The sequence below is a fragment of the Erigeron canadensis genome, chromosome 6 (genome assembly GCF_010389155.1).
Source record: "Erigeron canadensis isolate Cc75 chromosome 6, C_canadensis_v1, whole genome shotgun sequence".
In the NCBI taxonomy this organism is placed as follows: Eukaryota; Viridiplantae; Streptophyta; class Magnoliopsida; order Asterales; family Asteraceae; genus Erigeron; species Erigeron canadensis.
In genome coordinates this window covers 5,294,326-5,319,810 of record NC_057766.1, presented here as the reverse complement: position 1 = coordinate 5,319,810, position 25,485 = coordinate 5,294,326, and the positions used below count along the sequence as shown (strand labels likewise).

At 34.3% G+C, this 25,485-nt stretch overlaps 1 protein-coding gene across 4 annotated transcripts; it reads right to left on the bottom strand.

Moving 5' to 3' along the window:
- Window positions 1–605: 605 nt before the first annotated feature.
- Window positions 606–25,135, bottom strand: LOC122603984 (exportin-4). Of its 4 annotated transcripts, XM_043776857.1 has the most exons (33): window positions 25,022–25,135; window positions 24,693–24,784; window positions 23,020–23,107; window positions 22,190–22,298; window positions 21,522–21,620; window positions 21,325–21,367; window positions 21,040–21,111; window positions 20,844–20,939; window positions 20,084–20,308; window positions 13,831–14,014; window positions 13,590–13,701; window positions 13,171–13,257; window positions 12,912–13,050; window positions 12,683–12,779; window positions 12,552–12,602; window positions 11,998–12,107; window positions 11,199–11,303; window positions 11,038–11,111; window positions 10,790–10,865; window positions 10,467–10,697; window positions 9,978–10,049; window positions 9,169–9,240; window positions 8,626–8,690; window positions 8,440–8,542; window positions 7,371–7,502; window positions 4,347–4,490; window positions 3,711–3,818; window positions 3,587–3,637; window positions 3,302–3,379; window positions 3,096–3,209; window positions 2,454–2,650; window positions 1,926–1,995; window positions 606–1,271 (listed from the first exon to the last, which is right to left on the bottom strand). In XM_043776857.1, exons 2-33 carry the CDS (start codon window positions 24,768–24,770, stop codon window positions 1,083–1,085), a joined length of 3,471 nt encoding a protein of 1,156 aa, XP_043632792.1. In that variant the 5' UTR covers window positions 24,771–24,784; window positions 25,022–25,135; the 3' UTR covers window positions 606–1,082. The 4 variants fall into 4 exon arrangements, with proteins under 4 accessions (XP_043632792.1, XP_043632793.1, XP_043632794.1 ...); XM_043776858.1 differs by lacking the exons at window positions 606–1,271; window positions 1,926–1,995; window positions 2,454–2,650; ... (3 more) ...; window positions 3,711–3,818; window positions 4,347–4,490 and adding an exon at window positions 6,796–6,993; XM_043776859.1 differs by lacking the exons at window positions 606–1,271; window positions 1,926–1,995; window positions 2,454–2,650; ... (3 more) ...; window positions 3,711–3,818; window positions 4,347–4,490 and adding an exon at window positions 6,796–6,988.
- Window positions 25,136–25,485: the final 350 nt, after the last annotated feature.

Genomic DNA, 25,485 nt, shown 5'->3' with positions numbered 1-25,485 from the left:
CTGGCTATGTTTTATTTGTCTCATACCAATTGAACTTTAGGTTGTAGTTTAGGTTAATTATGATCATCCATATCAATAGCACATCAAAATATCAAATATGGGTAAAAAGTCAGTTTTATTACCCAATTTGTTGAATTATAAACAAACAATATTATTTATTACTGTTAGCGATAATTAAAAGAGTGTGATCATATCAATAGCGCATTAGAAAATGGGTAAAAACAATCAGTTTTACTATTTAATTTGTTCAGCACACAACAAACAATTTATTCATTACTGTCAGCGACAGTTAAGAGCATGATATAAGGAGTTGGAGTTTTTGCTAAAAATACAGTCCCGATCACATACCAAAAACTCATTAAACTAAAATGAAAAAAAAATGATTATTCAGAAAGGGTAACGTCAAAAGCAGATCACACTAATAAACCAGAATCTTAGTTATGAATGAGGTGGCAAGTACTTACATGATAAAACACTTAATTGTCACTCTAAAGAACAAGGTAGTCTAGTGGTCCATTTGTTTATCACAAAAGATAACATCTTGAGGTTGCAAGAGTAGGGTTAAACAACAGTTACAGAAATATTCCGGGTAACTTGAAAAAAAAAAAAAAACAACTCCATTTACTCACAGATCATCTTTAGAATTACTCGACAATAAGTGGTCCATTTAACAAGAACCGAAGAGTTGCAAATTGCAATCGTAGCCGAAAAATAAACAAGAAACCAAACAGTCACAACTCTTCTTCATATTGCTTTTCTCAATATATTTTAATTACCAAACCAACAATACACCCAACTATGGAGTAATTAATCTATTATTCCTGCAACTTACTCATTTGGAAAGTTGTCAAAGCTCAATATATCTAATGCCACTCGTAAACCTTCTCACCTGTAGTAGACTTGACTATACAAAAGAACAGGAGAAAAAAGGCCAGCTAATAATGTTGTGTGTGAGTGTGACCAAGTGCTACATGTTCATCACAAATTTCTCGAAGAGTTCATGTTTCTGTAAGGGCATATTGGGTGCCATTGATGGTGACAAAAATATGATTGGATAAAAGTTCCATCAGTATGAGCTATCATCAAATTATGCGTAGAAAACCACGAACGTCAACAAGGAATTGGTTTAGATTCTTCCTGAATTTTCTCATGTTGGAGCGATCAGCAGATGGAGAGAGATCATCTGAGGTTGTCAGTGAGTGCAGCGCATTCGTCATCCTTGTTTTCAATACTGAATTAGGTTGCCTTTCAACCAATTCATTCCCTAATCTCTGTACAAATCAGAGCCAAGAAGTTAGAACCATTCCACTTTGTCCAAGACTCACTCTTTAATGAATAAAAAATTATAAGAAACTGTGTCGTGGTATCTGATAAAGCCATAAAGGGAGGGTGGACCGAGCAAATTGGATAACAAGTCAGGGTATGTTTTGATAATTGATACAGGTTGAAACAGGTAGGTCTGTTTTTGGGTGGACCAGGAGCATTTCATATTTAGTTTTTTTAATGCAACTACTCAGTGTGTTAGTGTTTTAATATCGTTGCAAAACAATCAAAACTGGATTAATCTACTTTTATCAGATAATTATCTTGATTTATATACTTGAGTACTTGGCCTATTTGAGAGGACAGTTAATCCAAATCGACATATTGATAATAAGTAACACCAACTATAGACTAATATGTAACACCTTTGGCCAAAATAACCCATCGGATCCATACAAAGTGTGTTCAAAAAAGCATTGACAAGAATTATCTAGAATTCCAGCCTATGACCATTGATCCTAAAGAGTGATAAAAACTGGTCACCCTCTTCCAAACACCCAAAAGTAGATAGAAACAAACAAAAAAATATATAAAAAAAAAATGCAACAGAATCAACAAGAGGTTCTGTAGTTCAAAGTTAGAATGCTAGAAACAATATATACCTGGTAGAGGTCATGGTCACAAAGGATTAACGGAAAAAGAGCATCAGCGGCAGCCCCTACAAGATCCATGCTGCAACTCACACAAATAAAGTTTCATCATATGATAATGAGATAGAAAAATGGACCTTGTTTACACAGATGTCGCTAAAAACAAGGCCATATACTTGATACTGCTAGCTAGAGGTGGATAATTGGCTGGGTTGGACAACTCCAATAAGGGTTCAGGTCTCTTTCTTGGTGCGGGTCAAAATGGGTTGGACAGTTCAACTTAACTAGAAATTCTAAAGTCCAAAAATAATAAACAAATATACATTGGCATCTTATTTGATCAATATGATAAAATTTCAAATAATATATTAAATTAGAACCATGTATTTGTATCAAAATGTTATATATCATTTCAAATAATACAATAGATTGGAACCAGAGAGTGTGACTAATATTACCCTCTGTACTTCACTACTCCAAAATATGCTTACACTGAGTATTTAATAGAACAGAGATTGGAACCACATGGTTTCTTCTTACCTGTAGTCCTCAAAGAGGATTAGTTGCAGAAGTGATCGCAAAAATCTACTAAGAATGCCATCCTGAAAATTTCCATCAGCGTCCATATAACTGGTCGCATGTTGACCTAAACCATCCCTACCAGCACCTCTTTCCTTGTAATGGTGGAATGCAAGAGCTCTCAAAGATCTCAAGCACATGCCAACTATTTCTACATCCTATCATATATCATCCAAAAACATATCATTGTTAGCACGGGTAGAAACGGTTTCCCGAAACACCTTTTTCCTCAAAAAATTGTAATTTTTTTCTTAAGGTATTCTGCGTCTCACATATGATTACAAAATCTATATTATATCTAAAATAATATATGTTTTAGATAAAAAATAAATAAATTTTAAGGTGTTATGCATTACTTTTGACCAGACCAATAGAAAAGGTTTTCCTTTACAGCTCTTTTATTAAGTTAACCTGTTCGAACTAATACATAGCTAAAATCGACCCTTCATAAGTAAAATATGTCAAGATCTTAACACCCCAGACAACACAAATATAAATCTAACTATCAGTATCTTCCTTTTGTTCATTAGCAGCGCATATAACAATTAGTATAAATGAGCAGCTTTGGACAGTTACCATCAGTTCAAATGGAGTATTATTTACCTGGTTATGGAGACCGAAATCAAGAGTTCCTGAAATTTGACTGAAGGCTTCATGGTTTAGTTTAGGAATCATTTCTGGATAAACTTCCAGCATATGTGACAGCAGAGCAAAGTGCTACTCCCGTAAAAGATAATAAGAAAAATATTAATTAGAATCGGAAAGGAGAATGTATATCTATTTATGGGATAACTAACTTGAAAGCTTACATCATAACAAAGCTTAGGATACTTGAGCATTTCTATTGTTATCAGAGGGCTAACAATGTGAACACCAACATATATAACCTGCACAAAAGACCAAACATAGGGATTTAGTTATATAGTGCAACAATACCATGATGATAAGAGAATCCATCTGTTATATCATGGGTGTTTTGGTAATTCAAGGTCATTAAGAAACCTAAAGTAGTAAGCAAACCTGTGCACAAGTACAATAGGCATCAACATACTGCCTTCATGCATATAATAAACAATGTGAATGTCGTATTATACCTGAGAAATGCTTGTCTGCTGGTCCTCACTTGTAGCTAATGAAACATCAACCTGGATATTTCAACATCATTGACTGTTCATTAAGATTTTATACATAAGAATCCAAGATATCTCAGATAATTACCATATCTTTTGTGCATAGTTTTTGAAGCAACTGCAGCAGAGCACGTAAGTCCCTGTATTTTTCAGCATTTGCTTCACTTTGTAAACTGCTTGAAGCGCTTACAGATATCTGAAAGATGAAGTTGTCACGAAGTTAGACAAAACGACAAATGATGTAAAAAATGTGTGGGAAACCTTTATGGTCTTCTATCAAAAACTATTTTCAAAACCAACACTCACAACTTGTTGCTAAAAGGATTTCAGAAACTATGTAATGCAATGATGAAGAAACTGAACCATTTACTTGGTGGGTTGATTCAGGTTAAGTTTTACCTCTAGCAAGTAAACGTAGAAAACTAACAAAATTAGCTTAAATGCAAATAAGACGAATAGTATGAAATTCATTTAAAGTATTTCTAAGCATAATTCTATAAATCATTATTTTAAGAAGATAAACTATTATTGAAATAAAATTGTGCTTCCAAAATATTAGAAGAATTGGAGGAAGTGTTTTGAGTAAAACCCTTCCCATTTCGACCATTAAAAGCTACCTATTTTAAACCTTAATCAAACCCAGCCGGCCCAGCCAAACTTGCCACCTCTAGATGCTATATTCTATGCTAACAAGACTACGCTATGAGACACATAAATTTGATACCTTGCCAATGTTTTGGGAAGAGTAAAGCTGAAGCAGATGCATACAAAATTCAATAACCATGGCAGTCTCATGAGGCTCCAGATAGATGATTTGACCCTCCACCCAGTCAACGACAACCTTAAGTAACAGATACACAACTGTAGACTAAACATATTCTAGAATCAGTATATAATATATATATATATATATATATATATAGGGAGACATTCTAATGAGAAGTAAATTAAAATAAGAATAAATGAGAACAGATTTGGGCCATCTATTGCATAATCCAACGGTTAATAAATTTAATAGATTTTTTCATTTAAAAATCTATTCAAAAGGGCAAACTTGGAAATAAAAATTACGGTTTCTAACTTTCTATACGGTCGTCATTATCCTGTCCAACTAATGAAAATCACTTTTTTCCATTTAATTCCTCATGACACATAAACATGGAAACATTACTACATTCGTTTTATAGTTTTTTGACCGAAGCATGTATTAGTAAAATTGGATGCATTTTTTACTTTTTTGTTCATCCACATCTCAAAGTTGCTAACTGAAATCAAATATATATTTTACTTTTGTTTGCATATCATGAGATTTACAAAGCGTCGGTCTGCTTTTATTTTCTTGATTTCTTCCCCTTTTTAATATCACATTACGTATCTTATTTTTTTATGCATCTTGGAGTTGTTTTAATATTGCATCTTAGAGTTGTGTTAAATTGTGCATCCTGAAAGTTGGGTTAATTGTGCATCCTGTTGTGTTAATTTAAACATTTTATAGTTATTTTGTGCATCCTGGATCTATAAAATCAAATTATTTCATCCGCATGCTTATATTGTATCTTAAAAAAAATAAATTCATCCATTTTTCATTAATTGGATGCACTATATATACATATCTATTGGATGCACTATATAAAATGAAATTATTTCATCCGTATGCTCATATTCTATTATAAATCATACATGTACATCAATTGGATGCACTATATATACATATCTATTGGATGCGTTTTGTTTGGATGAACTTTTTTCCAGGATGCATAAACATTTGGTTTGTACATCCATATATTTTTTTATAATAAACTTTGAATTAAATAAAATAAAAAGTTACAAATAATAGTATGCTATGTTTGGTCAAAGATTCAACATTCTGGATATGGATTCAAAAATTGTAAATGTTGAATTCTTATCCATATTGAACGTGCAATTCATTAAAAGCAGTTACGAATAAATTTTAAAAAACTAAAAACTTCCATGACATAGTTAAAATTACTATTTTATCCCCTGTTCTTACTGTTCTTATTTTAAAGTTATTCTCAGCGGAAAGTTACCCTATATATATATATATGGGTTGGATTCATATGGATCCTTTAAAAATGATGGAAACCAAGGGACTAATCTCAGCCCTTGGATCAACCATCATCAAAATCCCATCAAACATGATTGGTTACTCCGGTGAATTACTCCGGCGACTGTGCAATCATATTTGATTGGTCTAGCCAATCAAGCTTGATTGGTTACTTCGGCGGATTACTTTGGCGACATTGTCCAATCATATTTGATTGGTCAAGCCAATCAAGCTTGATTGGTTACTCCGGCGAATTACTCCAGCGACATTGTCCAATCATATTTGATTGGTCAAGCCAATCAAGCTTGATTGGTTACTCCGGCGGCGATCCAAGAGATGGTGGATTCTGATTTTCCGGTGACACTGATTTTTCCGACGAGCTCAAAAACAGTGTTTATTGGATAGGGTTTGTGCGGAATATGTTTCTGAGTGTTTTGGTACAAGTTTCATGCATTAATTCGAAGAAGCAACAGAGCTATAATGTTTTTAATTTTTCCGGTGAGTTTTTCAAGTTTTCCGGCGAGTATAGATCGGATTAATTTCTGGTCAGGGTTTGTTCGCGGTGTGATTGTGAGTGTTTTGGTAGAAGTGTGATATTCTAATTCGAAGGAACGAAGGATATATCGGCATCTGAAGTTTTCCGGCGAAGTTTGTTGCTTTTTCCAACGGTTGTATTGCCGGAGAAAAACGAGGAGTTGGTCGCTGTCGCCGGTCAGAGGTAAAGGTGGAGATGGCGGTGGTTCAAGATCCCGTCGCCGGAAAAGCGGGGAGAGAGAGAGAGAGGCAGATTGTGAGTGTGTGTGTGTGTATGTGTGTGTGTTGGGGGGAAGGAGACGACAGGGAAGGGGAGGGATATCAAGGGTTGGGATTTATTTTTGAGGGGATAATCCAATGGCCAAGATTTGTCCCCTAGTTTCCAAAGAAAATTTAAGACTCAAATGAACAAAGTTCATATATATATATATAGATATATAGATATATCATACTAGGGAAGAGAGAGCTATAAGCAATGAATAGTTAGTCATTGATAAATTTGACAAAGCAATCCTTTATTTGGAGGGTAAAGAGGATTACAGCGGTAAATGTTATATATAAGATGAAAAATAATTACATATAATAGCGGGATACCCATTATGAAGCATTATCTTAAACACGCCTTAAAAATGTGATATTGATAATCTATGACTAATAAATTTAGACAATGGTCATAAGCATCTCTTTTATCTTACATCCCAACCCCTTAGAAGTCACTTCCATCCGTTGAAAGTTCAAAACACGACTCATGCAGTATATTGATGAAGCTAACCTTCCCAAACAAAAATAACATTAATCATACAGGAAAACGATCCCTGCTGTTGGCTGCACAAAACCTTGGTGCAGCGAGGTGCAAATGAAGGGAATAAAGGAATAAGTTGTTTTGAAGTATATAAATATGTAAATTGATGGGGTAAAAATGTATAACTTTTGAAAAAACTTACACTTTGCAGTGCCAAAGATAGGTGCTGTCAACAGCACGTATGATTTGGCCTAATCACATAATCAAATATATAATTAAAGGGATAAAAAAAAAAACAGATAAACTCAATCATAAGGTGGTGATCAGATGTAACCTCGTGTCATAATGATGATTTAAAAATAAAAAAACTTCTAGTACTGGTTAATGTCAAGAACAATAGATAATACCTCATCTTTGTAAACCTCAAGAAATTTAAGAATTGGCTGCATCACTGAAAATCCCATCTCATATATTGCCTTTTGAGTCCGTGGCTCTGAAGCACAGGAAGCACCTCGAAGCCGCTCCAATAAGCAAGTAACCTACAGAAAATCCATAAATTAGCAAACGAAATTCTACAGGAAGCTTTTTTAACCTTAATTAAATGACTACATATTTAGGGCATGTTTGGTTGAGAGGGTTGGAGTTAGAGAAATGGAAATGATTTGTTTTCATGTGTTTGATTAGACTTAAGAATTGAATAGAAGGAGAATTTGATTTATTGAGAAATGGTTTTGTATGTAACAACATTTCCCCTCTTTTAGTGAAGAAATGCATTTCTCCATCTTTTCAACACAACCTAAAAAAACACTGGTGATATAATTTCTCCTAAAATTTGGTATAGAAACATGGACATTTAACCCAAATTCACGTGCATCTCACATTTCAGACAAAATTAAAAAAGGACTCCAAACTTTACCCCTTTTTCTTTTCCAGTTGAACAGGGCTCCAAACCCTAGCCCCCTTTTCTCTTTCAATTAAATCTCCTACTCTAATTTGCAGGTAAAATATCATCACCTTAAATATCGTATTAAGTTTGTTTTGTGTCTATAATTGGATCTCAATTGATTTTTAGTTATCAACAATTTGAAAAGAAAATTAAATGAGTGTCTGCGTGAGAGCTGCTCAAACATCAATAATTGTTATAAACTAGTAATTAATGACGTATATATCGTCGTTACATATTCCTTATCATCAGCCAAATATTGAAAATTTTGTGTAATATATTTTTGTTGCTTATGGCTCTTAGTATTAGTAATGGTCCTCATTTTGTTTTAATGGTAATTTTATATTTACATTTCTCTAATTTTTTACCAAACACAAGAAATGAAATCTGTTGATTTCTCAGATCAAATTCTCTGTTATTACCAAACAAAGGAATTTACTGACTTTCTCAGTCAATTTCATTTCTCCATTTCATTTCTCTATCCATTTCATTTCTCTAAATTTCTCTCTACCAAACGTGCCCTTAATACTTACCACGAGAAGTACATCTGGCTGCTGACAGATACTCTTGATATCATTCTTGCCAGATATGTCATTTAGATGACCAGTCATATGACTGGTAAGATCCCTTATGTATCTGAAAAATTCAAGATCTTCAGATTATTTGGGTGAGGATCAAAGGAAATTATGTCAGGAAAAAATATATCCAAAATATCTTACTGATTTCTTTCCACTGGGTCTTTTATGCCAGCAGCTGAAAGAACCAGAGTCTGAGCAAGAGAACGCTGCACTTATGTAGGTGAACGACACAGATAATTAAGCAAGTATTAGTACCACTCATTAGGCTCAGAATACACATAAATAGAGGTGGCAAATTCAACCCATTTATTTATGAATGAGGCGATCTGGGTTATTTATGTGCACAATGGACTAAAGTGTCAAACAGGTAATATGAAAAGCCTATAAAAAAAGGGGTCAAATGAGTCTAATGGGTCGAAGTCTCCGAAAATGCAGTTTCAGTGCATAAAACATCTTGAATCATTCTATTTGATAGATAAACTATGATTAATATAATAGAAATTTTCTAAGCATAATTAGAGTACTCACTATTTAAAAAAAATTAAAAAATTTACGAAAACATGTTTTTTGGGTCAAGCCAAACCGTTCCTTGTTGCAGGTTGCACATCTTAGCCCGTTACCCAACCTAATATCAAATGTGCACCATCAATGAAACAAATGGTTGAGATAATATGGAAACGGTACTTGGTGGCTAGCATTTAATGAGAACAGCTCTCTATTGTTGGCAAAGCAATGCGCTAGCTCACGCCACGAGTCCTGCAGCAGAATAAAGTATCCATCTTCATTAACTAATTAACAAGCTAATATGACGTTCTGATTTATTGGTTTAAAATATATAATGTCAAACAAATAGCCAATGAGAAGCCAATATTAAAACTCAACAAGTTCCTTGCTTTTCTTTTGTTCTTATCACAATAATATCCACTCAAGGATAACAATAGCTGATAAAAAAAAAACCAAGTGTTTACGAGCTACAGTTAAAATAGCATGTAACCAAGATGCAGCATCACCGAACACTTCGTCGTCGGCAATGAATGGTGGTGGTGGTGTCTCATTTCGCATTGTGACTCTTTGTACTTATATGATTAGAGTTATTAATGGTAATGTAAAATGAATAATAGGGCTAAAAGTATTAGTTAATTTAATATTTGAATGAAATAAATTGTTTAGATTTAAAGTTATAAAGGGATTAAAAAAAATTAAGTAGTTGAGATTACAAGTTTTGGGGTGTTAGGAAGATGAGCGGTTGTGATGGAGTAAGAAATGAAAATAATATTAATTTAAAAGAAGTTTGGAGGCTAGCACGTTAAATGTATATTGAAGAAGTATAATAGATATATTTACACTACAGATATAGATATTCTTAGACAAGCTACCGCTATAGCAATGAGATTCTTAAAATGCAGAGGGCAAAATTACAGAATTGGTAATTTAACACAAATCTCCAATAAAAAATGACAAAGTGGAAATTTAATTAAAGAAAAGACACTCACCAAGGTGACAAGGTGTGCACATATATTTTTCCTACGAACAACTCCACCAAGCAATTGGTAACATGTAAGGGCCTGTCACACACAGATTACAAACCGGCCTTATCTGTCAACATCAGATTGAAAATCACTGTAGTTCTCAACAAAGTTTATATATGAAACTTAAAAGTATTCCCAAGATTCTTATGCACGTATACCCACATATGTATGTAGGTTCACGCTTATGTCTATATATCTAGACACATAATTCTATGTGATACATATATGCACTACCTACTAAGATATGTAGATGTAGATGTGCATATATTACATCTATGCGTATACATACATGAAGTGTATCTATGAATATGTAGGTTTGTGTAGCCTGTATAATATGTGTATACATATAGATATTTATATGTGTATGCATATGTGCATATAGAAATGTATGTGTACACATGCATGAATGCAAATATATAATGGATGTGTATTTGTAAAGATATGCATTGGTACCTGCAAATCCTTTTCTCCTGGATATGAAATGAGTGTTGTCAATGCTATGCGAACAATAATGTCAAGCAAGGTCTTTCCATGAGTATATTCTGCGGAGAAACTAAGCAAGGCTTTTCTGGAGTGCTGCATCTGAAGCAGCATACCCTCATTTACGAAGTTCCTATTACTTTGCATTTCTCCAGTTGTCATCAAGTATGTACCCGACCATCGAGAAAGAAACCATATAATTGCCTATACCAGCAAAAAGAAAAATGATATTAATGAACAGATAGAAGCATAAAACGAAGTATTTTCATTAGCAACTTTAGCATATCAAATAACACCTCCATAAGCCGAGGGCTGAAGAAAGCTGCTCGCATACGAGGATCTAAACTCTGCTCTGCAAACTTTATTACAGACCTACAAAAAAACAGATTTCTAATCATATTGATATCATGGTTCCCAAATAACACATACAAAAGAAAAGAGATAGCATTTTTTAGTTTTTTACTTAAACAAAGAAACTAATATAACATAGATCTATGAACACAATATATCGATCTAAAACACAGGCGGAAAAAGAGAAACTAACCCAGAAAGTACAACTACTGGATGCTTGTCTGTTTCCACGTACTCTGGAAAACGTGTTTCTATAGCCATTGGTATCTAAAAGCAGGAAATACATACCATAAAAAATTTCATAATAAAATGCTCTACGGATAAATAAATAAAAGCTAGTGAAAGACCTATTACCAAGGGTGTTTCTCCTTCTCCTTCATCTGCTATTACATGGCCAATTATCAACAAAAGCGAATAAAGTTCTTCCAGTGTTGTAGTTGGATCACTTATCCCATTTCCCTGAAAAGTGCATATATCATCGCATAAAAGACAACACATCAATGTGGCAACAAACGAATTCAAATCCTAAACATCTACATTAGATCTATTCTATTTTAGTAGATAAGTCTATCATGTACTCAATTTGTTTATGCTTTGTGTTATGATACTGACCTACTATATACCAATCATTCTTTCCGAAATGCAACAGAATTTACATAGTATGCTTGTAACAGCAGACAACAAGACCAACACCATTATCTGCCCAACATCTGTTTTTTTAACTAATATGTGAGTGCAGTTAACAATATATCTTAATTTAAATTCTAGAATAATGGAATCTGTTGAACTTGTATCAGAAAAAAATGAAAATGGTACATGACTGTTCTATTCCATGTTTATTTGTTTTTTTGAAAGGCATTACGGTTGATGCAGTGATTGCAGTCTATTAAGCTATTACGCCTGGTATGTATACATGCAATACGAGACCAGTTATAGGGATGTAATTACTAATGATTGCACACGGTGGGACAATCGCAAATGTATATTTCCAAACTTACAGAGAAATTGTGATGCTACAAAGGTGACCAGAAGTGACAATCCCAGACCCCAGAGCTTTCGTATCATACTTTTATTTATAAATAGTTAAATAACAGTATATCGAACTAATAGATGCATGTACTATTTGTTATCAGATTCTGTGTAGCTTTTGTACCTGGTGAAGCCTTGCAAAGCGCTCAGAGAAAAGTCCAGTCAGAAAAGGGATTGTTACGTTAATAGCAGCTCGCGCAATAAGAGCATAAGAACTCAATCTCTCGTCCATAGCTACATACAAAACACTAGCGTAAGAAAGTGCCTTATACAAAGACAATAGAGGCACTGAAAAGGTCAACTCAAGGTTAGGATGGCAATAATGGCAGGTGAGGCAGAGTGGATAACATTCAACTTGAGCATTTTATAGTCCGGTCAGGTTGTGCCGACCTGTGGACACATTTTCAACCCTTTTCTTTTCTAATTTCCTAAAAAGATATATAAATAAGGTGCTGAATGTGATTAGAAAAAAACGCATAACAATTTTGAAGGTTTTATGTATATAAATACATTTTAGATGACTTACAACCAGTTAGACCCGATTCCCCTTTTAAGATAAAGTTTTACATTAAACCATATGACTCATCAGTGATAAAACATAAACCAAATCTATTGATTAACCTAGGGTCAAAAGTTGCCACCTCAAATCAAGATATAGGACAAGTAGAAGTAGATTACCGGATACTGAGGCTTGAAAGTAATCTTCTCTCTCTTCACTGGCTGATGCAGCTGTATGATTTGCAATATATCAACTTCGATGAATAATTGGAATAAACATAAAGTAAACATACTGGAGAATCCAAGCTTACCCTTTAGTTCTGATTCAACAATCAGGGCAAAAAGATTGGCAGAAGCATTTATTCCTTCAAGTGGAAGCAATGAATTCACGCCAGAACTGTTTGTTTCCTATAAAACATAGGTAGAAAATTAAAGCAAAGCAGCCATACCTATTATAAAGCGACCATGCAAGTCGTGCACAACTTGTTGTAGTGAGCTTTATACAATAAAACTCTATAATTTTAAATGATTAATTAATACCGTTAGGAGGGTTGTCCACGTATCTAGTAATATATCACGTGCAACCCAGCTCCATGGCTCTTCTTCCAAATCTTTGGTCATAAGATCTTTGATAACTTCACACATTAAGGCAGATAACAGACTGAGTGTGCCAAAAGGCCTGAACATCAAACAGGTTCAAAAAAAATTAATATTTGTAGACTTTAATAAAAATTTATTGATCCATTATAGTGCTACTGGTGTAAAGTGTAACTACAATTAGGTAACACATTTTACCAACCTTATGTGTTTCAAGAGGTCATCAAAACTAACTGGGTTGGTAACAGCAGAAATGGATAACAGTCCGCGGCAGCCATCAAGCAGCTCACTGAACCAAAAAAGATTTATGTAGCAAAACATTGAACAGAATATCAGTGACAGTATAACTTCCATTGATATACAAGGGTGGCACTTTCAACCCACTTACCTATGCATAGATTCGAGTTATAATCTAACAAAATATATATATATTGAAATATTATAGGTTTTGTAATCGTTTTTGGTACACCAGGTATTTATAAGCAAGATTTAACGCTTTTATGAGAAAAAAGTAATCCAGGGACCAAACCCAAGCTGCCCGTTTGATCCATATCAAAAGATTATCCCTTTTTCCTAGTAGCCAACCTGCCCTACTCACCCAGTTTGCGACCTCTATCATACCTCTCACTTCTTCCGTTGTTAATTGCATTTGCTATAACATCAGGAGGATGAACCCACTGTACGATTCCAGATATCATTTGCAGAAGATGCTTCCCTTGTGAAACACCAGCATCTATAATTGAAGGAAGAAAAACTTAAATGAAACCATTTAAAGAAAACCCCTAAACAAGATAAGTCCAGAAAAATAATAGAAGCCAACATGAGCAACTTCTTCCACGTAATTAAAAGAAGGGATGATTACCAGATGGAAATACAGTTCCAGTGAGTGAGCAAAACTGTATTATGAGTTTTCGAGCAGAAACTGCAAGAGGACAATCAATCCAATAGCCCTTACATGAAAATTTATCTCTCAGTGCACCATACAACCTCAAAAGCCATCCTATGTGACCACTTGTGATCAAAACATCACGCCATAACGCGCCAGGCTTCAAAAAACAAAACAAACTGGTCAGATCCTTAATCAATTCGTCAAAACTAAATAAAACAGGAAAACCAGATGACTTCATCAAAACCAAGAAAGCAAAAGACTAGTCAGAACCTTAATCAATTAGTCAACAATTGTGATGATATAAGGGACATGGTAGTAACTGACAAAAGAAAATAAGAAACACAGACTGAACTCAACTTTCACACGAAGGATAGTAAGTACTCCTATTTTCAAGAAGTTAATTAAATTAAATGCCATATATACTTCAAATGAATTTCATTATCATCGCTGAATTTTCAAGATTGGCATACAAACCATTGAATTGAATGTTAAAGATAACTTAAAGTGATTGAAACGAGGTTGCATAAGCCTGCGCATTACGTTGAAAAAAACTACTATACATATTTCACTCTTATGTGTTTCTTCGTGTCAAGTTATAAAAGTAGGTTAGTTTGATCATATACAATCACAATAATTGTAAAAGAAAATCAAGAAGATTTATATTTTAACATTGACAACTAAAGACTTTCAAAATTAAATAGTTGATGTGCAAATATTGGTGTTTTATTTCACTAAAGATGGAGGAATAAATTGTTTGTGCATGTTTCATTTTAATTTAGAGGGGCTGTTTATAGAAATAAATAGTATGATCGAAGGATTGTTATCTAAAAATAACCAAGTCAGGTCAAAGACATAATACTTAAGAAATATAGAGGTAATCATATGTTGTTTTATAAAACTAATATAAATAAAGTATCACACAAATTAGAAGAGACTAAAATAATGAGCTTTTGCTATTTCTTATAAATGAAAAAGTAAATTACCCTTTTTCACCATCCATTCCAACAAAACCTCCAAAATTAATATGTAAGGATGATAGTCCCATCCTTTCGATAATAAAACAGCTTTAGCTATAGACTTTCAGTAAGAATAGTTCAAAACTGTATTAACTACACACACTCACAAAAACATATACATAATTATGTATACATATATAGCAGCAGGTCCAATGAGCACCACAAAACACATAAGAACAAAGCAACAAATCTGAGCCTTTGGATAAAAAATGAAGGGCCCGGATAACGTCTAATCACATTGAATTAGAAGATAATTACATGATTGAAATGTTTTGTTTTATTTTCAAGTTTTTGGTGTTTCTCAAATGAAACTGAGTTTACCTTGTAGGACAAAAAAGGAACAGTTTCAATCATATCATTGAATTGTGAAAAAAGATTAAAACACATTTACATAGACACGGATAATATAAAACCAACATTTATATGAATTATGAAAACAGAATTGTAAGGTGCACCTATACGCAGCTAACATTTTCTAACATGCACACATCATTTTCAAAACTTAACTCATGTAAAAGGTAAAAGGATGATGTTCTCCTTGTTCAGGTAGTTGAGGAAGGCAAATCTTTGACTAACATGACTAGCATGTATGCGGCCAAACTGGGGTATTGATACGAACCCATCCCATAATAGGCTCGCATCATCCCATAAGCTAGGTGTAAAACTCACTTCCAAAAGCTAGCTCAAAGGAAGAGGGGACACCTAGGCTTATAAACCACCAACTAATCCCATACTTGGCCGATGTGGGATCGTAACAGGTATCCCTGTGGCAGTTTCCCTACCCTTTCCCTGGCCACCCCCAAGATGTTACCTAATTGAAAACCTATGTTGGTGCATTTTCGGGTGACAACATCATTATAGAAGTTTGTCTTGAGTCTATTAAATATGTACTTGTAATAAACGTTAAGTTTTCGCGTATAATAAAGTCAACCTCGAATTGGTCAACACGTTGACTTGGTCGAGCTCGACCTGGTCAAGCTCGAATTGGTCAACACGTTGACTTGGTCGAGCTCGACCTAGACAAGCTCGAGTTGGGCTCGGTCCATGAAATTCAAGGTCCGTCAAGTCCATTAAGTTTTAGTATAAATAGAGATTAAACCTTATGTTTAAGGTGAATCTACTAGTCACTTGTATTTTTGTATTTGTGTTTTCGAACTTGGTATTTTACTTGTAATTGCATTTACTAAAGTAATATACGGTTCAAGTTTATATTCATTTTCATATTCGTGTTCTTATTGTTGATTGCTAGCGTATAAGAATTTTCGCACTTATACATTAGATACTTAATCTCGTGTGATCCGGTGGCAAAGGGACTTTCAATTGGTATTAGAGCCAACGGAGATATTCTTTTGGTTCGGGATTAAGGTTTCAGCAACGATTAAGGTGTTTTCTTTCGGTTTTTCGGTTCAGACAAGCTTCAGCCGCTCCACTCGAGCTCGACCTATCAAGTTGTCGAGCTCGACCTAGTCTGAAGCTCGACCTAGTCAAGCTCGACCTAGTTTGGAGCTCGGTCTCTTCCAAAGCTCGACTTAGTCTGGAGCTCGACCTCTTCTGGAGCTCGACCTCTTCCGAAGCTCGACCTCTTCCGAAGCTCGACCTCTTCCGAAGCTCGACCTAGTCTGGAGCTCGACCTATTCTAGAGCTCGACCACTCGAGCTCGACCACTCGAGCTCGACCTTCCCTAGCTCGACCAAAATGTGCTGATTTTGTTTTGGCCATAACTTTCAAACCGTAACTCCGTTTTTGACGATTCAAGTAGCCACGAATTCGTAAATGAGTCTACTTTCCAATGGTTATGGAAACATCACTTGAACTCGACCAGATAGGGTCGACCTCGACCACACAAGCTCAACCTCGACCAAAAGTGAACCTCAACCTCGACCACAACCCAAGCTCGACCTCGACCAAGCTCGAGCTCAACCTCCCTAAGATCTGGAGCTCGACCTCGACCACATCTGGAGCTCGACCTATCCCAGCTCGACCTATTCGGGCTCGAGTAACTAAGTTCCGATATTTCTTGTTCGACTATATAATCAGATTTTGAGCTCGAAGTGAGTCTTTTTAGAATTGGCAATCATGATTATGTTTAGGTTCTAAACTTGTCTGAGTATTGAACTTGTAAACTCTTTTGAGTTTTGGTTTGATATCTGTTAATCGAGTTTTGGACTTGTAAACTTGATCAACTTTGGATTCTAATTTATCACTTTTCGAATTGTCAAGAACTTGTAATTTTGATTTAGTCTTGGCCTAAGCTTGTTGGAATATTGAACTTGTAAACTCTTTGAGTTTTGGTTCGATTTCTGTAATAAAGCATTAGACTTGAAAACTTGATCAACTTTAGGTTCCAAATTTAGACAACTCGAATCAATAACGGCTAGAGTTCTATCCTTTATAGAAGATTCTGAGAAATCTTAGAGGGAATTTAAGACCAGGCCAAAAAAGTTGTTCTGACAAGGAGCTACTGGGTTATCTCTTGATTGTATATGTGAACAATTGTGTCACCATGTTGTTATGGCAATGAGCTATTGTATTATCTCTAGATTGCATATGTGAACAACTATGGGATTAAGATGAGAATGGGAGAATTGTTGTAACAAAAAACAAACATATAGGTTGTTTTAAGAATTTTGAAGAAAAAAAGGGGGGATAAAAATTTAAAGCTTCCATGTTTTCTATGCAAAATTCTTGGATGTTCGTAGCAATGAAGATCATGGTGTTTCGACAGGGTTTAGTCATGGTATCTTTTTGGTTTTGAATCTGTGTGACATATGTCCGACCTAGTTTTTGGATCAAAGGTGCCTGATTAAAGATTAGGTGATTCAGATGAAGAGATGAAGATTGAAGATTGAAGACCGTGATTGAAAATTCGAGTAAACTGTTCATGATCTTTGCTTAACATGTGTTTGGGATTTTGTCGAAAAGCTTTTGTGATAAAGTTAATCATTTGTAGCCGAGTAATTAAAAATCAAACCTTTATTTAATGCCAATGATGTAGAGATGATTAATCCGGTGACTAGTGAAGAGGTTGCAGATTAAGTGGTTCTCTACGTATTTTGGAGATGCTTACCTTGAGGGGGAGATTTGATATAAAAGACTTCAGGTGATTGGTGGATTCATGAAGATACAAGACAAAGTCAGACACTATTGATTGAAGACATGGATCTTGTGAGTACTGCATAACTAAAATTCAAGTTACAGAATTTCTTATCGTTGTGAGAGCTGATTAAATTCGATGCTGATTGTTGGAGATTCAACTTCTTTATCATATGTCGGTTAAGCTTGAAGATCAAAATAAATTGAGCGATGTTATTTTGCATAATGTCTGGAGTGATGATATCCGAATTGCATGAGGAGGCAATGATGTCTGTATTACTTTGAAGTGATGATGTTTGGCATGATAATATTGCTTGGAGCTTAATTTGGTATTGTTCAGGGGGAGAATTACAATCTGAGTATTGGATTTATTAAATGTCATAAGGATACAGAGATTTTGCAGTTTGAAGATCAGTGTGCAGCGCATAAAGATCAAGTCTTACCAAAAGAAAACATGATATTATTAGTTAACGAAAATTTGTTGATTGCAGATTTTTTAACTAATGATTGTCATAATTGATAGAAATAGTCAAGGAGTGCTTGACTGAGCATTTCTGTTACTATCTCCATGTATTACAAGTGAAGACCGATGAAAACTTCTAAATGCTGATGTCAAAGGGGAGTCTGTTGGTGCATTTCCAGGTGACAACATCATTATAGAAGTTTGTCTTGAGTCTATTGAATATGTACTTGTAATAAACGTTAAGGTTTCGCGTATAATAAAGTCAACCTCGAATTGGTCAACACGTTGACTTGGTCGAGCTCGACCTGGCCAAGCTAGAATTGGTCAACACGTTGACTTGGTCGAGCTCGACCTAGTCAAGCTCGAGTTGGGCTCGGTCCATGAAATTCGAGGTCCGTCTAAGTCCATTAAGTTTTAGTATAAATAGAGATTAAACCTTATGCTTAAGGTAAATCTACTAGTCACTTGTATTTTCGTATTTGTGTTTTCGAACTTGGTATTTTACTTGTAATTACATTTACTGAATTAATATACGGTTCAAGTTTATATTCATTTTCATATTCGTGTTCTTATTGTTGATTGCTAGCGTATAAGAATTTCCGCACTTATACATTAGATACTTAATCTCGTGTGATCCGGTGGCAAAGGGACTTTCAATTGGTATCAGAGCCAACAGAGATATTCTTTTGGTTCGGGATTAAGGTTTCAGCAACGATTAAGGTGTTTTCTTTCGGTTTTTCGGTTCAGACAAGCTTCAGCCGCTCCACTCGAGCTCGACCTATCAAGCTCGACCTATCAAGCTGTCGAGCTCGACCTAGTCAACGTACCGATATCAATGATATTTACCGACATCCCACCGCTATCATCAACGTACCGGTCCAAATATCGGTGGGATAGCGGTTTTCCAGGGGTTTTTTTGGGTCGAAACTTAAACACAACATCATATACACCAATATTTGCAAGTAATAACACTAATCTATCAAAGATTGACACTTTTAAGCTTCACTTTTGATATTTCAATCAAGGATGAATTATTATTATTATATATATACACATATTGATAATGTTAAAATTACCACTAACACCGTGATAACCGATACTAAAATATCAGTCCTTCACCGATATTTAATTTTAGGCCGGTATAACTACATAAAATGCAGGCACTTCTTCCAATAAATATATGTACACCAAAGTGTTAATATGTGAAAGTTCAAACTTTTTCTGTGGATGATAAAACTCCAATAACAATATAGGAATTTAACAGAAGAATAAAGTATTTGAGCAATTAAATCTTAATAAAATGTTGGATGTAGAGATCAAAATACTTATGCAATCAAGTCTTAATCAACTGTTCGACCAATCTATAAATGCGTCGGTTTGGGTCAACTTAAAACTCACCAGGTCAAATTAGTCACATAAGAACCGCCAAAAGGAAAACAGAGTGAACTGGTAAAACAAGTTGAAAGCTCTCAAATATTGTTAAAAAATTAATGTTATTTAAATCATACTCAAACCATTAACTTAATCATAGATAATATCTACATTTGAAGGAAAACTTTTTCAGTCAGACCAAACCAGCTTGCTTTTGTCCCAACCCATTAAGACACGCCCCACCCATCTTAATACCTCTGGTTGGAAGTAAAAGAATCATTACCTGGACAAGCGAATAAGCTGAGTTACTGTCTTCTTTAGCAACATATGAAAAAACATCTAAGCTGTTTTTCACAGCCCTGCCAATGTTACTGAAGTCCCAGTTAAGAACTTGAAGCATGAAACGAAGAGCCGTTGCACAAACTTTCGCTTCTAAGACAGCTGTATCAGAATTGGTAATTTGATTTGTGACACTTTGTGCTGCCTCCACAGCCCAACAGTAAAAATTCTGTGATATTAAGAACAAAAAAATCAGAAAGTGAGAAGCAAAGAGCAGAACTTTCTAGGCCCCAATCCTGTACCACCTCCCAACTTCTTTCCATTTAAAGTTTCATCTGTTTTACGAAATTCTAAAAAATAATAGAAGCGGAAAACGTCAAAACCCGGGCATCCCCCACTTCACAGTTAGCTCAGTTATATCTAAGAATGACTCGTTATATAACGAGTAGAGGTGGCAACCGCAAGCCTTTTGCTAATGAACAGGTAGATTTGGATTTTGTTTACATACCAACTAAATCAAGATATGTAGTTAAAGGGGAAAAGATCAAATGGATATCCTCATTAATTATAATATTTACGTAATCATTATTAACACACTAGTTATTCATTTATTAACACACCAGTTATTCAAAACTGAAGAACAAATAGTGCAGATCAACCCAACCTTGCCCGTTCCAACAGATACAAAGGTTGCCAGAGCTGCACATCTTGCCACCTCTAATAATGAGTACTGGAAGGAATGGCTAAATAGAACAAAGAAAGACCTTCAGATATTCATGCTCAAGAGACTTTCGACATTGCTCATGGAACTCCCTGGGAAGGCTCAGAGCAGTAGAAGTAGATGGAGAAAATTCGGACACCTATACAATTATTTTGTATCTCAACTTATTCGTTTCAAGTTTCAACAAATTTAAAACCATGAAACAAATGAGGTTTTTGGTAACATCATGCAATACATACCAATGACTCGAGAAAATTAATCCCAGTGAACTGCACATCTAGTCCATGGATACCAATTATAGCCAGTTTTATCTGAAGAAGGTATGCAAAAATCAAGCAACAAGAAACACGTGATTATGATCACTATGGAAAACAGAATTCTCAACATCGAATAATCATATTCTTAAAATCATATAATGTAGGAAAGGTGTGCCTGATATGAAAACTTCATGACATTATTGAAAATAATGCATTGTAAAGATTGATAAGGTTATTAAACAAATATGGATGTACTTCAAAAATTACCTCTGTGAAAAATCCATCTCTTTCTGCAGCAGTAAATTCTAGCCTACACTCAGGCCAGAAAAGAGTTTAGCATATCTTACGCGATGCATAATGAAATAAAATATGTGAAATAAAAACAAGAAATAAGTCAACCAACATTTTGAAATATACCTCCTACTCAAGATTATAGATATTCTAGAATTGTTTAAAGAACTTACCAGCCCCTTTTCATCAATTGAGCCGCAACAGATGAAATTTTTGAAAGAACGTATCCCTCAGGTGAAGTTGCATGCTTCATTACGTAGGACAAGCAAAAACTGCAGAAGGTAAGAATATTAATTACTTCAGTAGTATATAAATTACAGAGTTCATAAATTTACTTGAACAATACGGCCTACATATAATAGGCTTTGTCATAAAACTTTCAAATCTTAATGGGTGAAATGAAGTATAAAATCCAACATATCTTCACCAGAAGGTACATAAGTTAAAACTCTTAAAACTCTTGGCAGACTTGAGGAGATCAAAATGTTAGCCTTGAGGCTCTGCAAGTAGCATGAGGTTGTTAAATGTTCAACAGAAGACTCTCGTTGTTTAATTAAAATACATCTAGTATTTTCTAAATATTCATAGTCAATTAAGTCAAACTAGTAGAGTTCGTTAAACGATTGCTATCGTATTTCAAGCCATCGAAATCATTCTTATATTCATTGAATGTCCAAGGGATCTTCACCCATCATTTTATTTTTATATAACAGCAGAAAATCTTTTCAAATTCTCAAATCTAAAGAAACACACACACAATCCAAGAAAGTAAACTTTGACAACTAATATCATGTCACACTGAAATTGAATACTGACGGAGACTGCAAAGTAGTAAAAGTACCCAATCAAGCTTTTTTTCTCATCAGCTGAAAGAAATGACCATTCTCGTATTGCTGCAGCTCGAATTGCGGTGGCTGCCTGAAATCTTGCATTTGGCATTTGAGAATTTTCTGGAAACAGTGAAGAAACTAATGATATGAAGGAAAAAAATACTCGGAAAAGATGGCTCTTCTTTGATAATTTAACCAATAGTGATTGCAAGCTCTCTTAATTGTTTTGATCTCACTGACATTTATAATGTAGGTAGCCAATTAGAATCTAAAACTTTCTGACAACATATACCTTTTGACATCTTTTTGAATCTGAAATTTATCCAGCAATTCCCTTAAACAAACTGCACCAGGCACTAAAAGAAGTTTCTTTTACTGGGAAGGTTGAATTCCGTTGTTGGTGGACAATATATGATATTGTTTGTTTATAGTATAACTTTTAAAGTTTTCTTTTGGTTAACAAAAAGAGTATCATTTTTAGTAATAGACTGAGTAGTCATATAAAGCTTCGCTTTCACTCACCTTTTTTGTGCAATGACATCAGTATGTCTAAAACATTAAGGGTGTGTTGAGTTTATGATTGGGTTTAGTAATGGGTATAGGTTTAAAAGAATATATAACATATGGTTATCAAAAGTTTTATTTAGTTTAAAATTTAATAATTGAAATTAGTTGTCAGTATTATAGAATGAAAAACAAAATAATAAATTGAAAAGTGAGAGAATACAGAAATATGCAAAATGATTCCTTTTTGTCAGACTGTTTTCAAAGACGCCCCACCTTGCTCAGATTTGAAAAAGTTTGTTACATAAGGTAACACTAAATTATAACTTTCACTTACCAATAATAAACTGACATGCCTGGTATGGTCGAGGGGATTGGCATAGGGATAAAATAGTTGCTTCAGCAGCCGCAGGATTTACATTAATCTGTATAATATAGACGATTGAAAACGAGAGAATATTTTCAGTATAAGCATGCTTCCACCTAGTGGAGACTCCAAATAAATAACATTCACACAAAGTATGTACAATCTTACTACAAAAATGAGATAAACGTGGATCAAGAAGCACGTCTATCTAGTAGGAATCCTACTGTAGAATATACAGCGGTCACCTGGGTTTAAAGTTTATAATCAATCAAGTAAAAAGGGATGGTTCATTGATCCACTTTGTGAACTTATGCATTATATACTAGAAGTACTTAAGAAGACAGCTATACACTTGCCAAGCATAGCATGGCAGCTTATATAGTGATCTACATCATTAGTGCACCTATAAGGTCCTGAAAATTATTGTTCCAAACATGCAAATTTTTGGATCTACCACCGGCTACATAGAATCCATAGAAAGAGTAGAGAACAAAACTCAAGTAAACCCATATATATATTGTTACATCATTTTGCATTTATCATGAATGATATGGTAATGGGAGGTAATTAACACACAGAAAGAGAGTGATGCACATAAAATGCATATCATCAAATCGTTGTAAGTTATGTATATGCATCACTCTTTTTCATCTGCCCATATCATCTACGTATCAATACTTCTGTACTATTACATAAAGCATTACCCACCGACAAGTTTATTAAACGGCAAATACTACAATCTACAACTACCTAATAATTACACAAATAGTTTTAGTTGATAAGTCACCCCAATACCACTAGACCTACGACCCTTTAACTTACCCACCCCCATTTAAGATTAAAGGGATCCATTAACAATGCGCCACACAACCCTCTCCTACACAATAAGGATGCGACCCATCTCCCTCTCCAAGGGCACATGGTGTAGTCCGTGCACACCGAAAAAGTTGCCACATCAACAACACAATGAACCACTTTTTATCCAATGTAAACCATACTGATATTTACTAGCTGATATATATATATATAAGATAGAGATCCAGAGAGAAGGTTCTTAAGGTGAGAAGGGAGAGAAGGTTCGTTTTTTATTTTTTTTTAGCTTTTTTTTCACTTTTTTCATTCTTTTTTTAATTAAATCAATCCATAAAAAAGTTTTACAAAATAAAAAATTTCTAACCCGAGTTAGTGAGTTATACATGTAAGGGTACGGTACGGGCTTCACCCTTAAGGATATTAATAAGGGGTAGCTGGTGGGAGCGATAGGTCATAGGGGGTGATCGGTGATGGGGTGATCTACCTAACGGGCTATTATGGCTCCGCCATAAGCTGAGAGGCTTCGCCTATAGCTTACGGGCTATGCCCTTTGGAAAAAAATATTTTTAAAATTTTTTATATGGAATAAGTTAATTAAAGAGAGAATGAAAAAGGTGAAAAAAGAAAAAAAGTTCAAAAAAACAAGTTAAAAAAAAAAAATCAAAAACGAACCTTTTCACCCTTCTCTCCTTAAGGTACCTTCTCATTTGATCTCTATCCTATATATTATATTAGTAAACAATACATTGATACTACGGAATACTTGTAGTAACACTCAACAAAAATGCGGAATACTTGTAGTAAAAGTAAAAAAAGCAAAAGAAAAAAACCTGAATAGAGCTACAAGCCATCTCGATGGCTTGCATAGTTGCTTGAAGCTGCTGAACCAATTCACTGTTTCCATTCATCTCTATCTATCTCTCTATGCAAAGTTAAACATCAAACAATCAATCACACATGATAATATATATATATATAATATACATACAGAAACACACATAATATGATACAAATGAAATTAATTTTGCGGGATTGAATATATATTCCGTTACCGGAAATGCAGTTCAATAATTGAGTAGAATATATAAATAAATGTAAAATAATAGGGTAAAGAATAAATTTCGTACAAGTAAATTAAAAAAAAAATAAAATAACATACCGATTGCTATGAAGATGATGATGATGATGATTGAGAGTGAGAAATAAGTTAAAAATAATTTGAGGAAGAAGAAAGAAAGGGGTTAAGAAGACAGCGATGATGGGGTTTTTCCAATTTATTTACACTCACAAAAAGAAAAAAACAAAGGGGTAATTTGAGTTAATCTCAATGTTTTTATTTTGAGTTAATTACAATATTGGTATCTGTAGTTTGTACATATTATCAGTATTGATCCATTTTCTAGTTCACTGGCAATGAAAGTTCCTATTTTGAGAATTTTTAGCAATATTGGTCCAACATTTCCAAGATTCTAACTCCACACAAACTTCAACCCGATGGATATTGAACTCTCAAGCGTCCATGGCATTATTGATATGATTTCACGAATATAATAAACTCGGGTGTACGAAATCAGGTTTAATTTCTTCATATTGGAAAAAAAAAACATCATCTTAATTAGAACG

Coding starts and splice junctions, on each gene's coding strand:
- LOC122603984 (XM_043776857.1), bottom strand. CDS start 24,770: ATGAATGGAAACAGTGAATTGGTTCAGCAGCTTCAAGCAACTATGCAA. Junction 2,651..3,095: donor ATTTCGGTCTCCATAACCAG/GTAAATAATACT, acceptor GATATATGATAG/GATGTAGAAATAGTTGGCAT. Junction 1,996..2,453: donor ATCCTCTTTGAGGACTACAG/GTAAGAAGAAAC, acceptor TGTGAGTTGCAG/CATGGATCTTGTAGGGGCTG.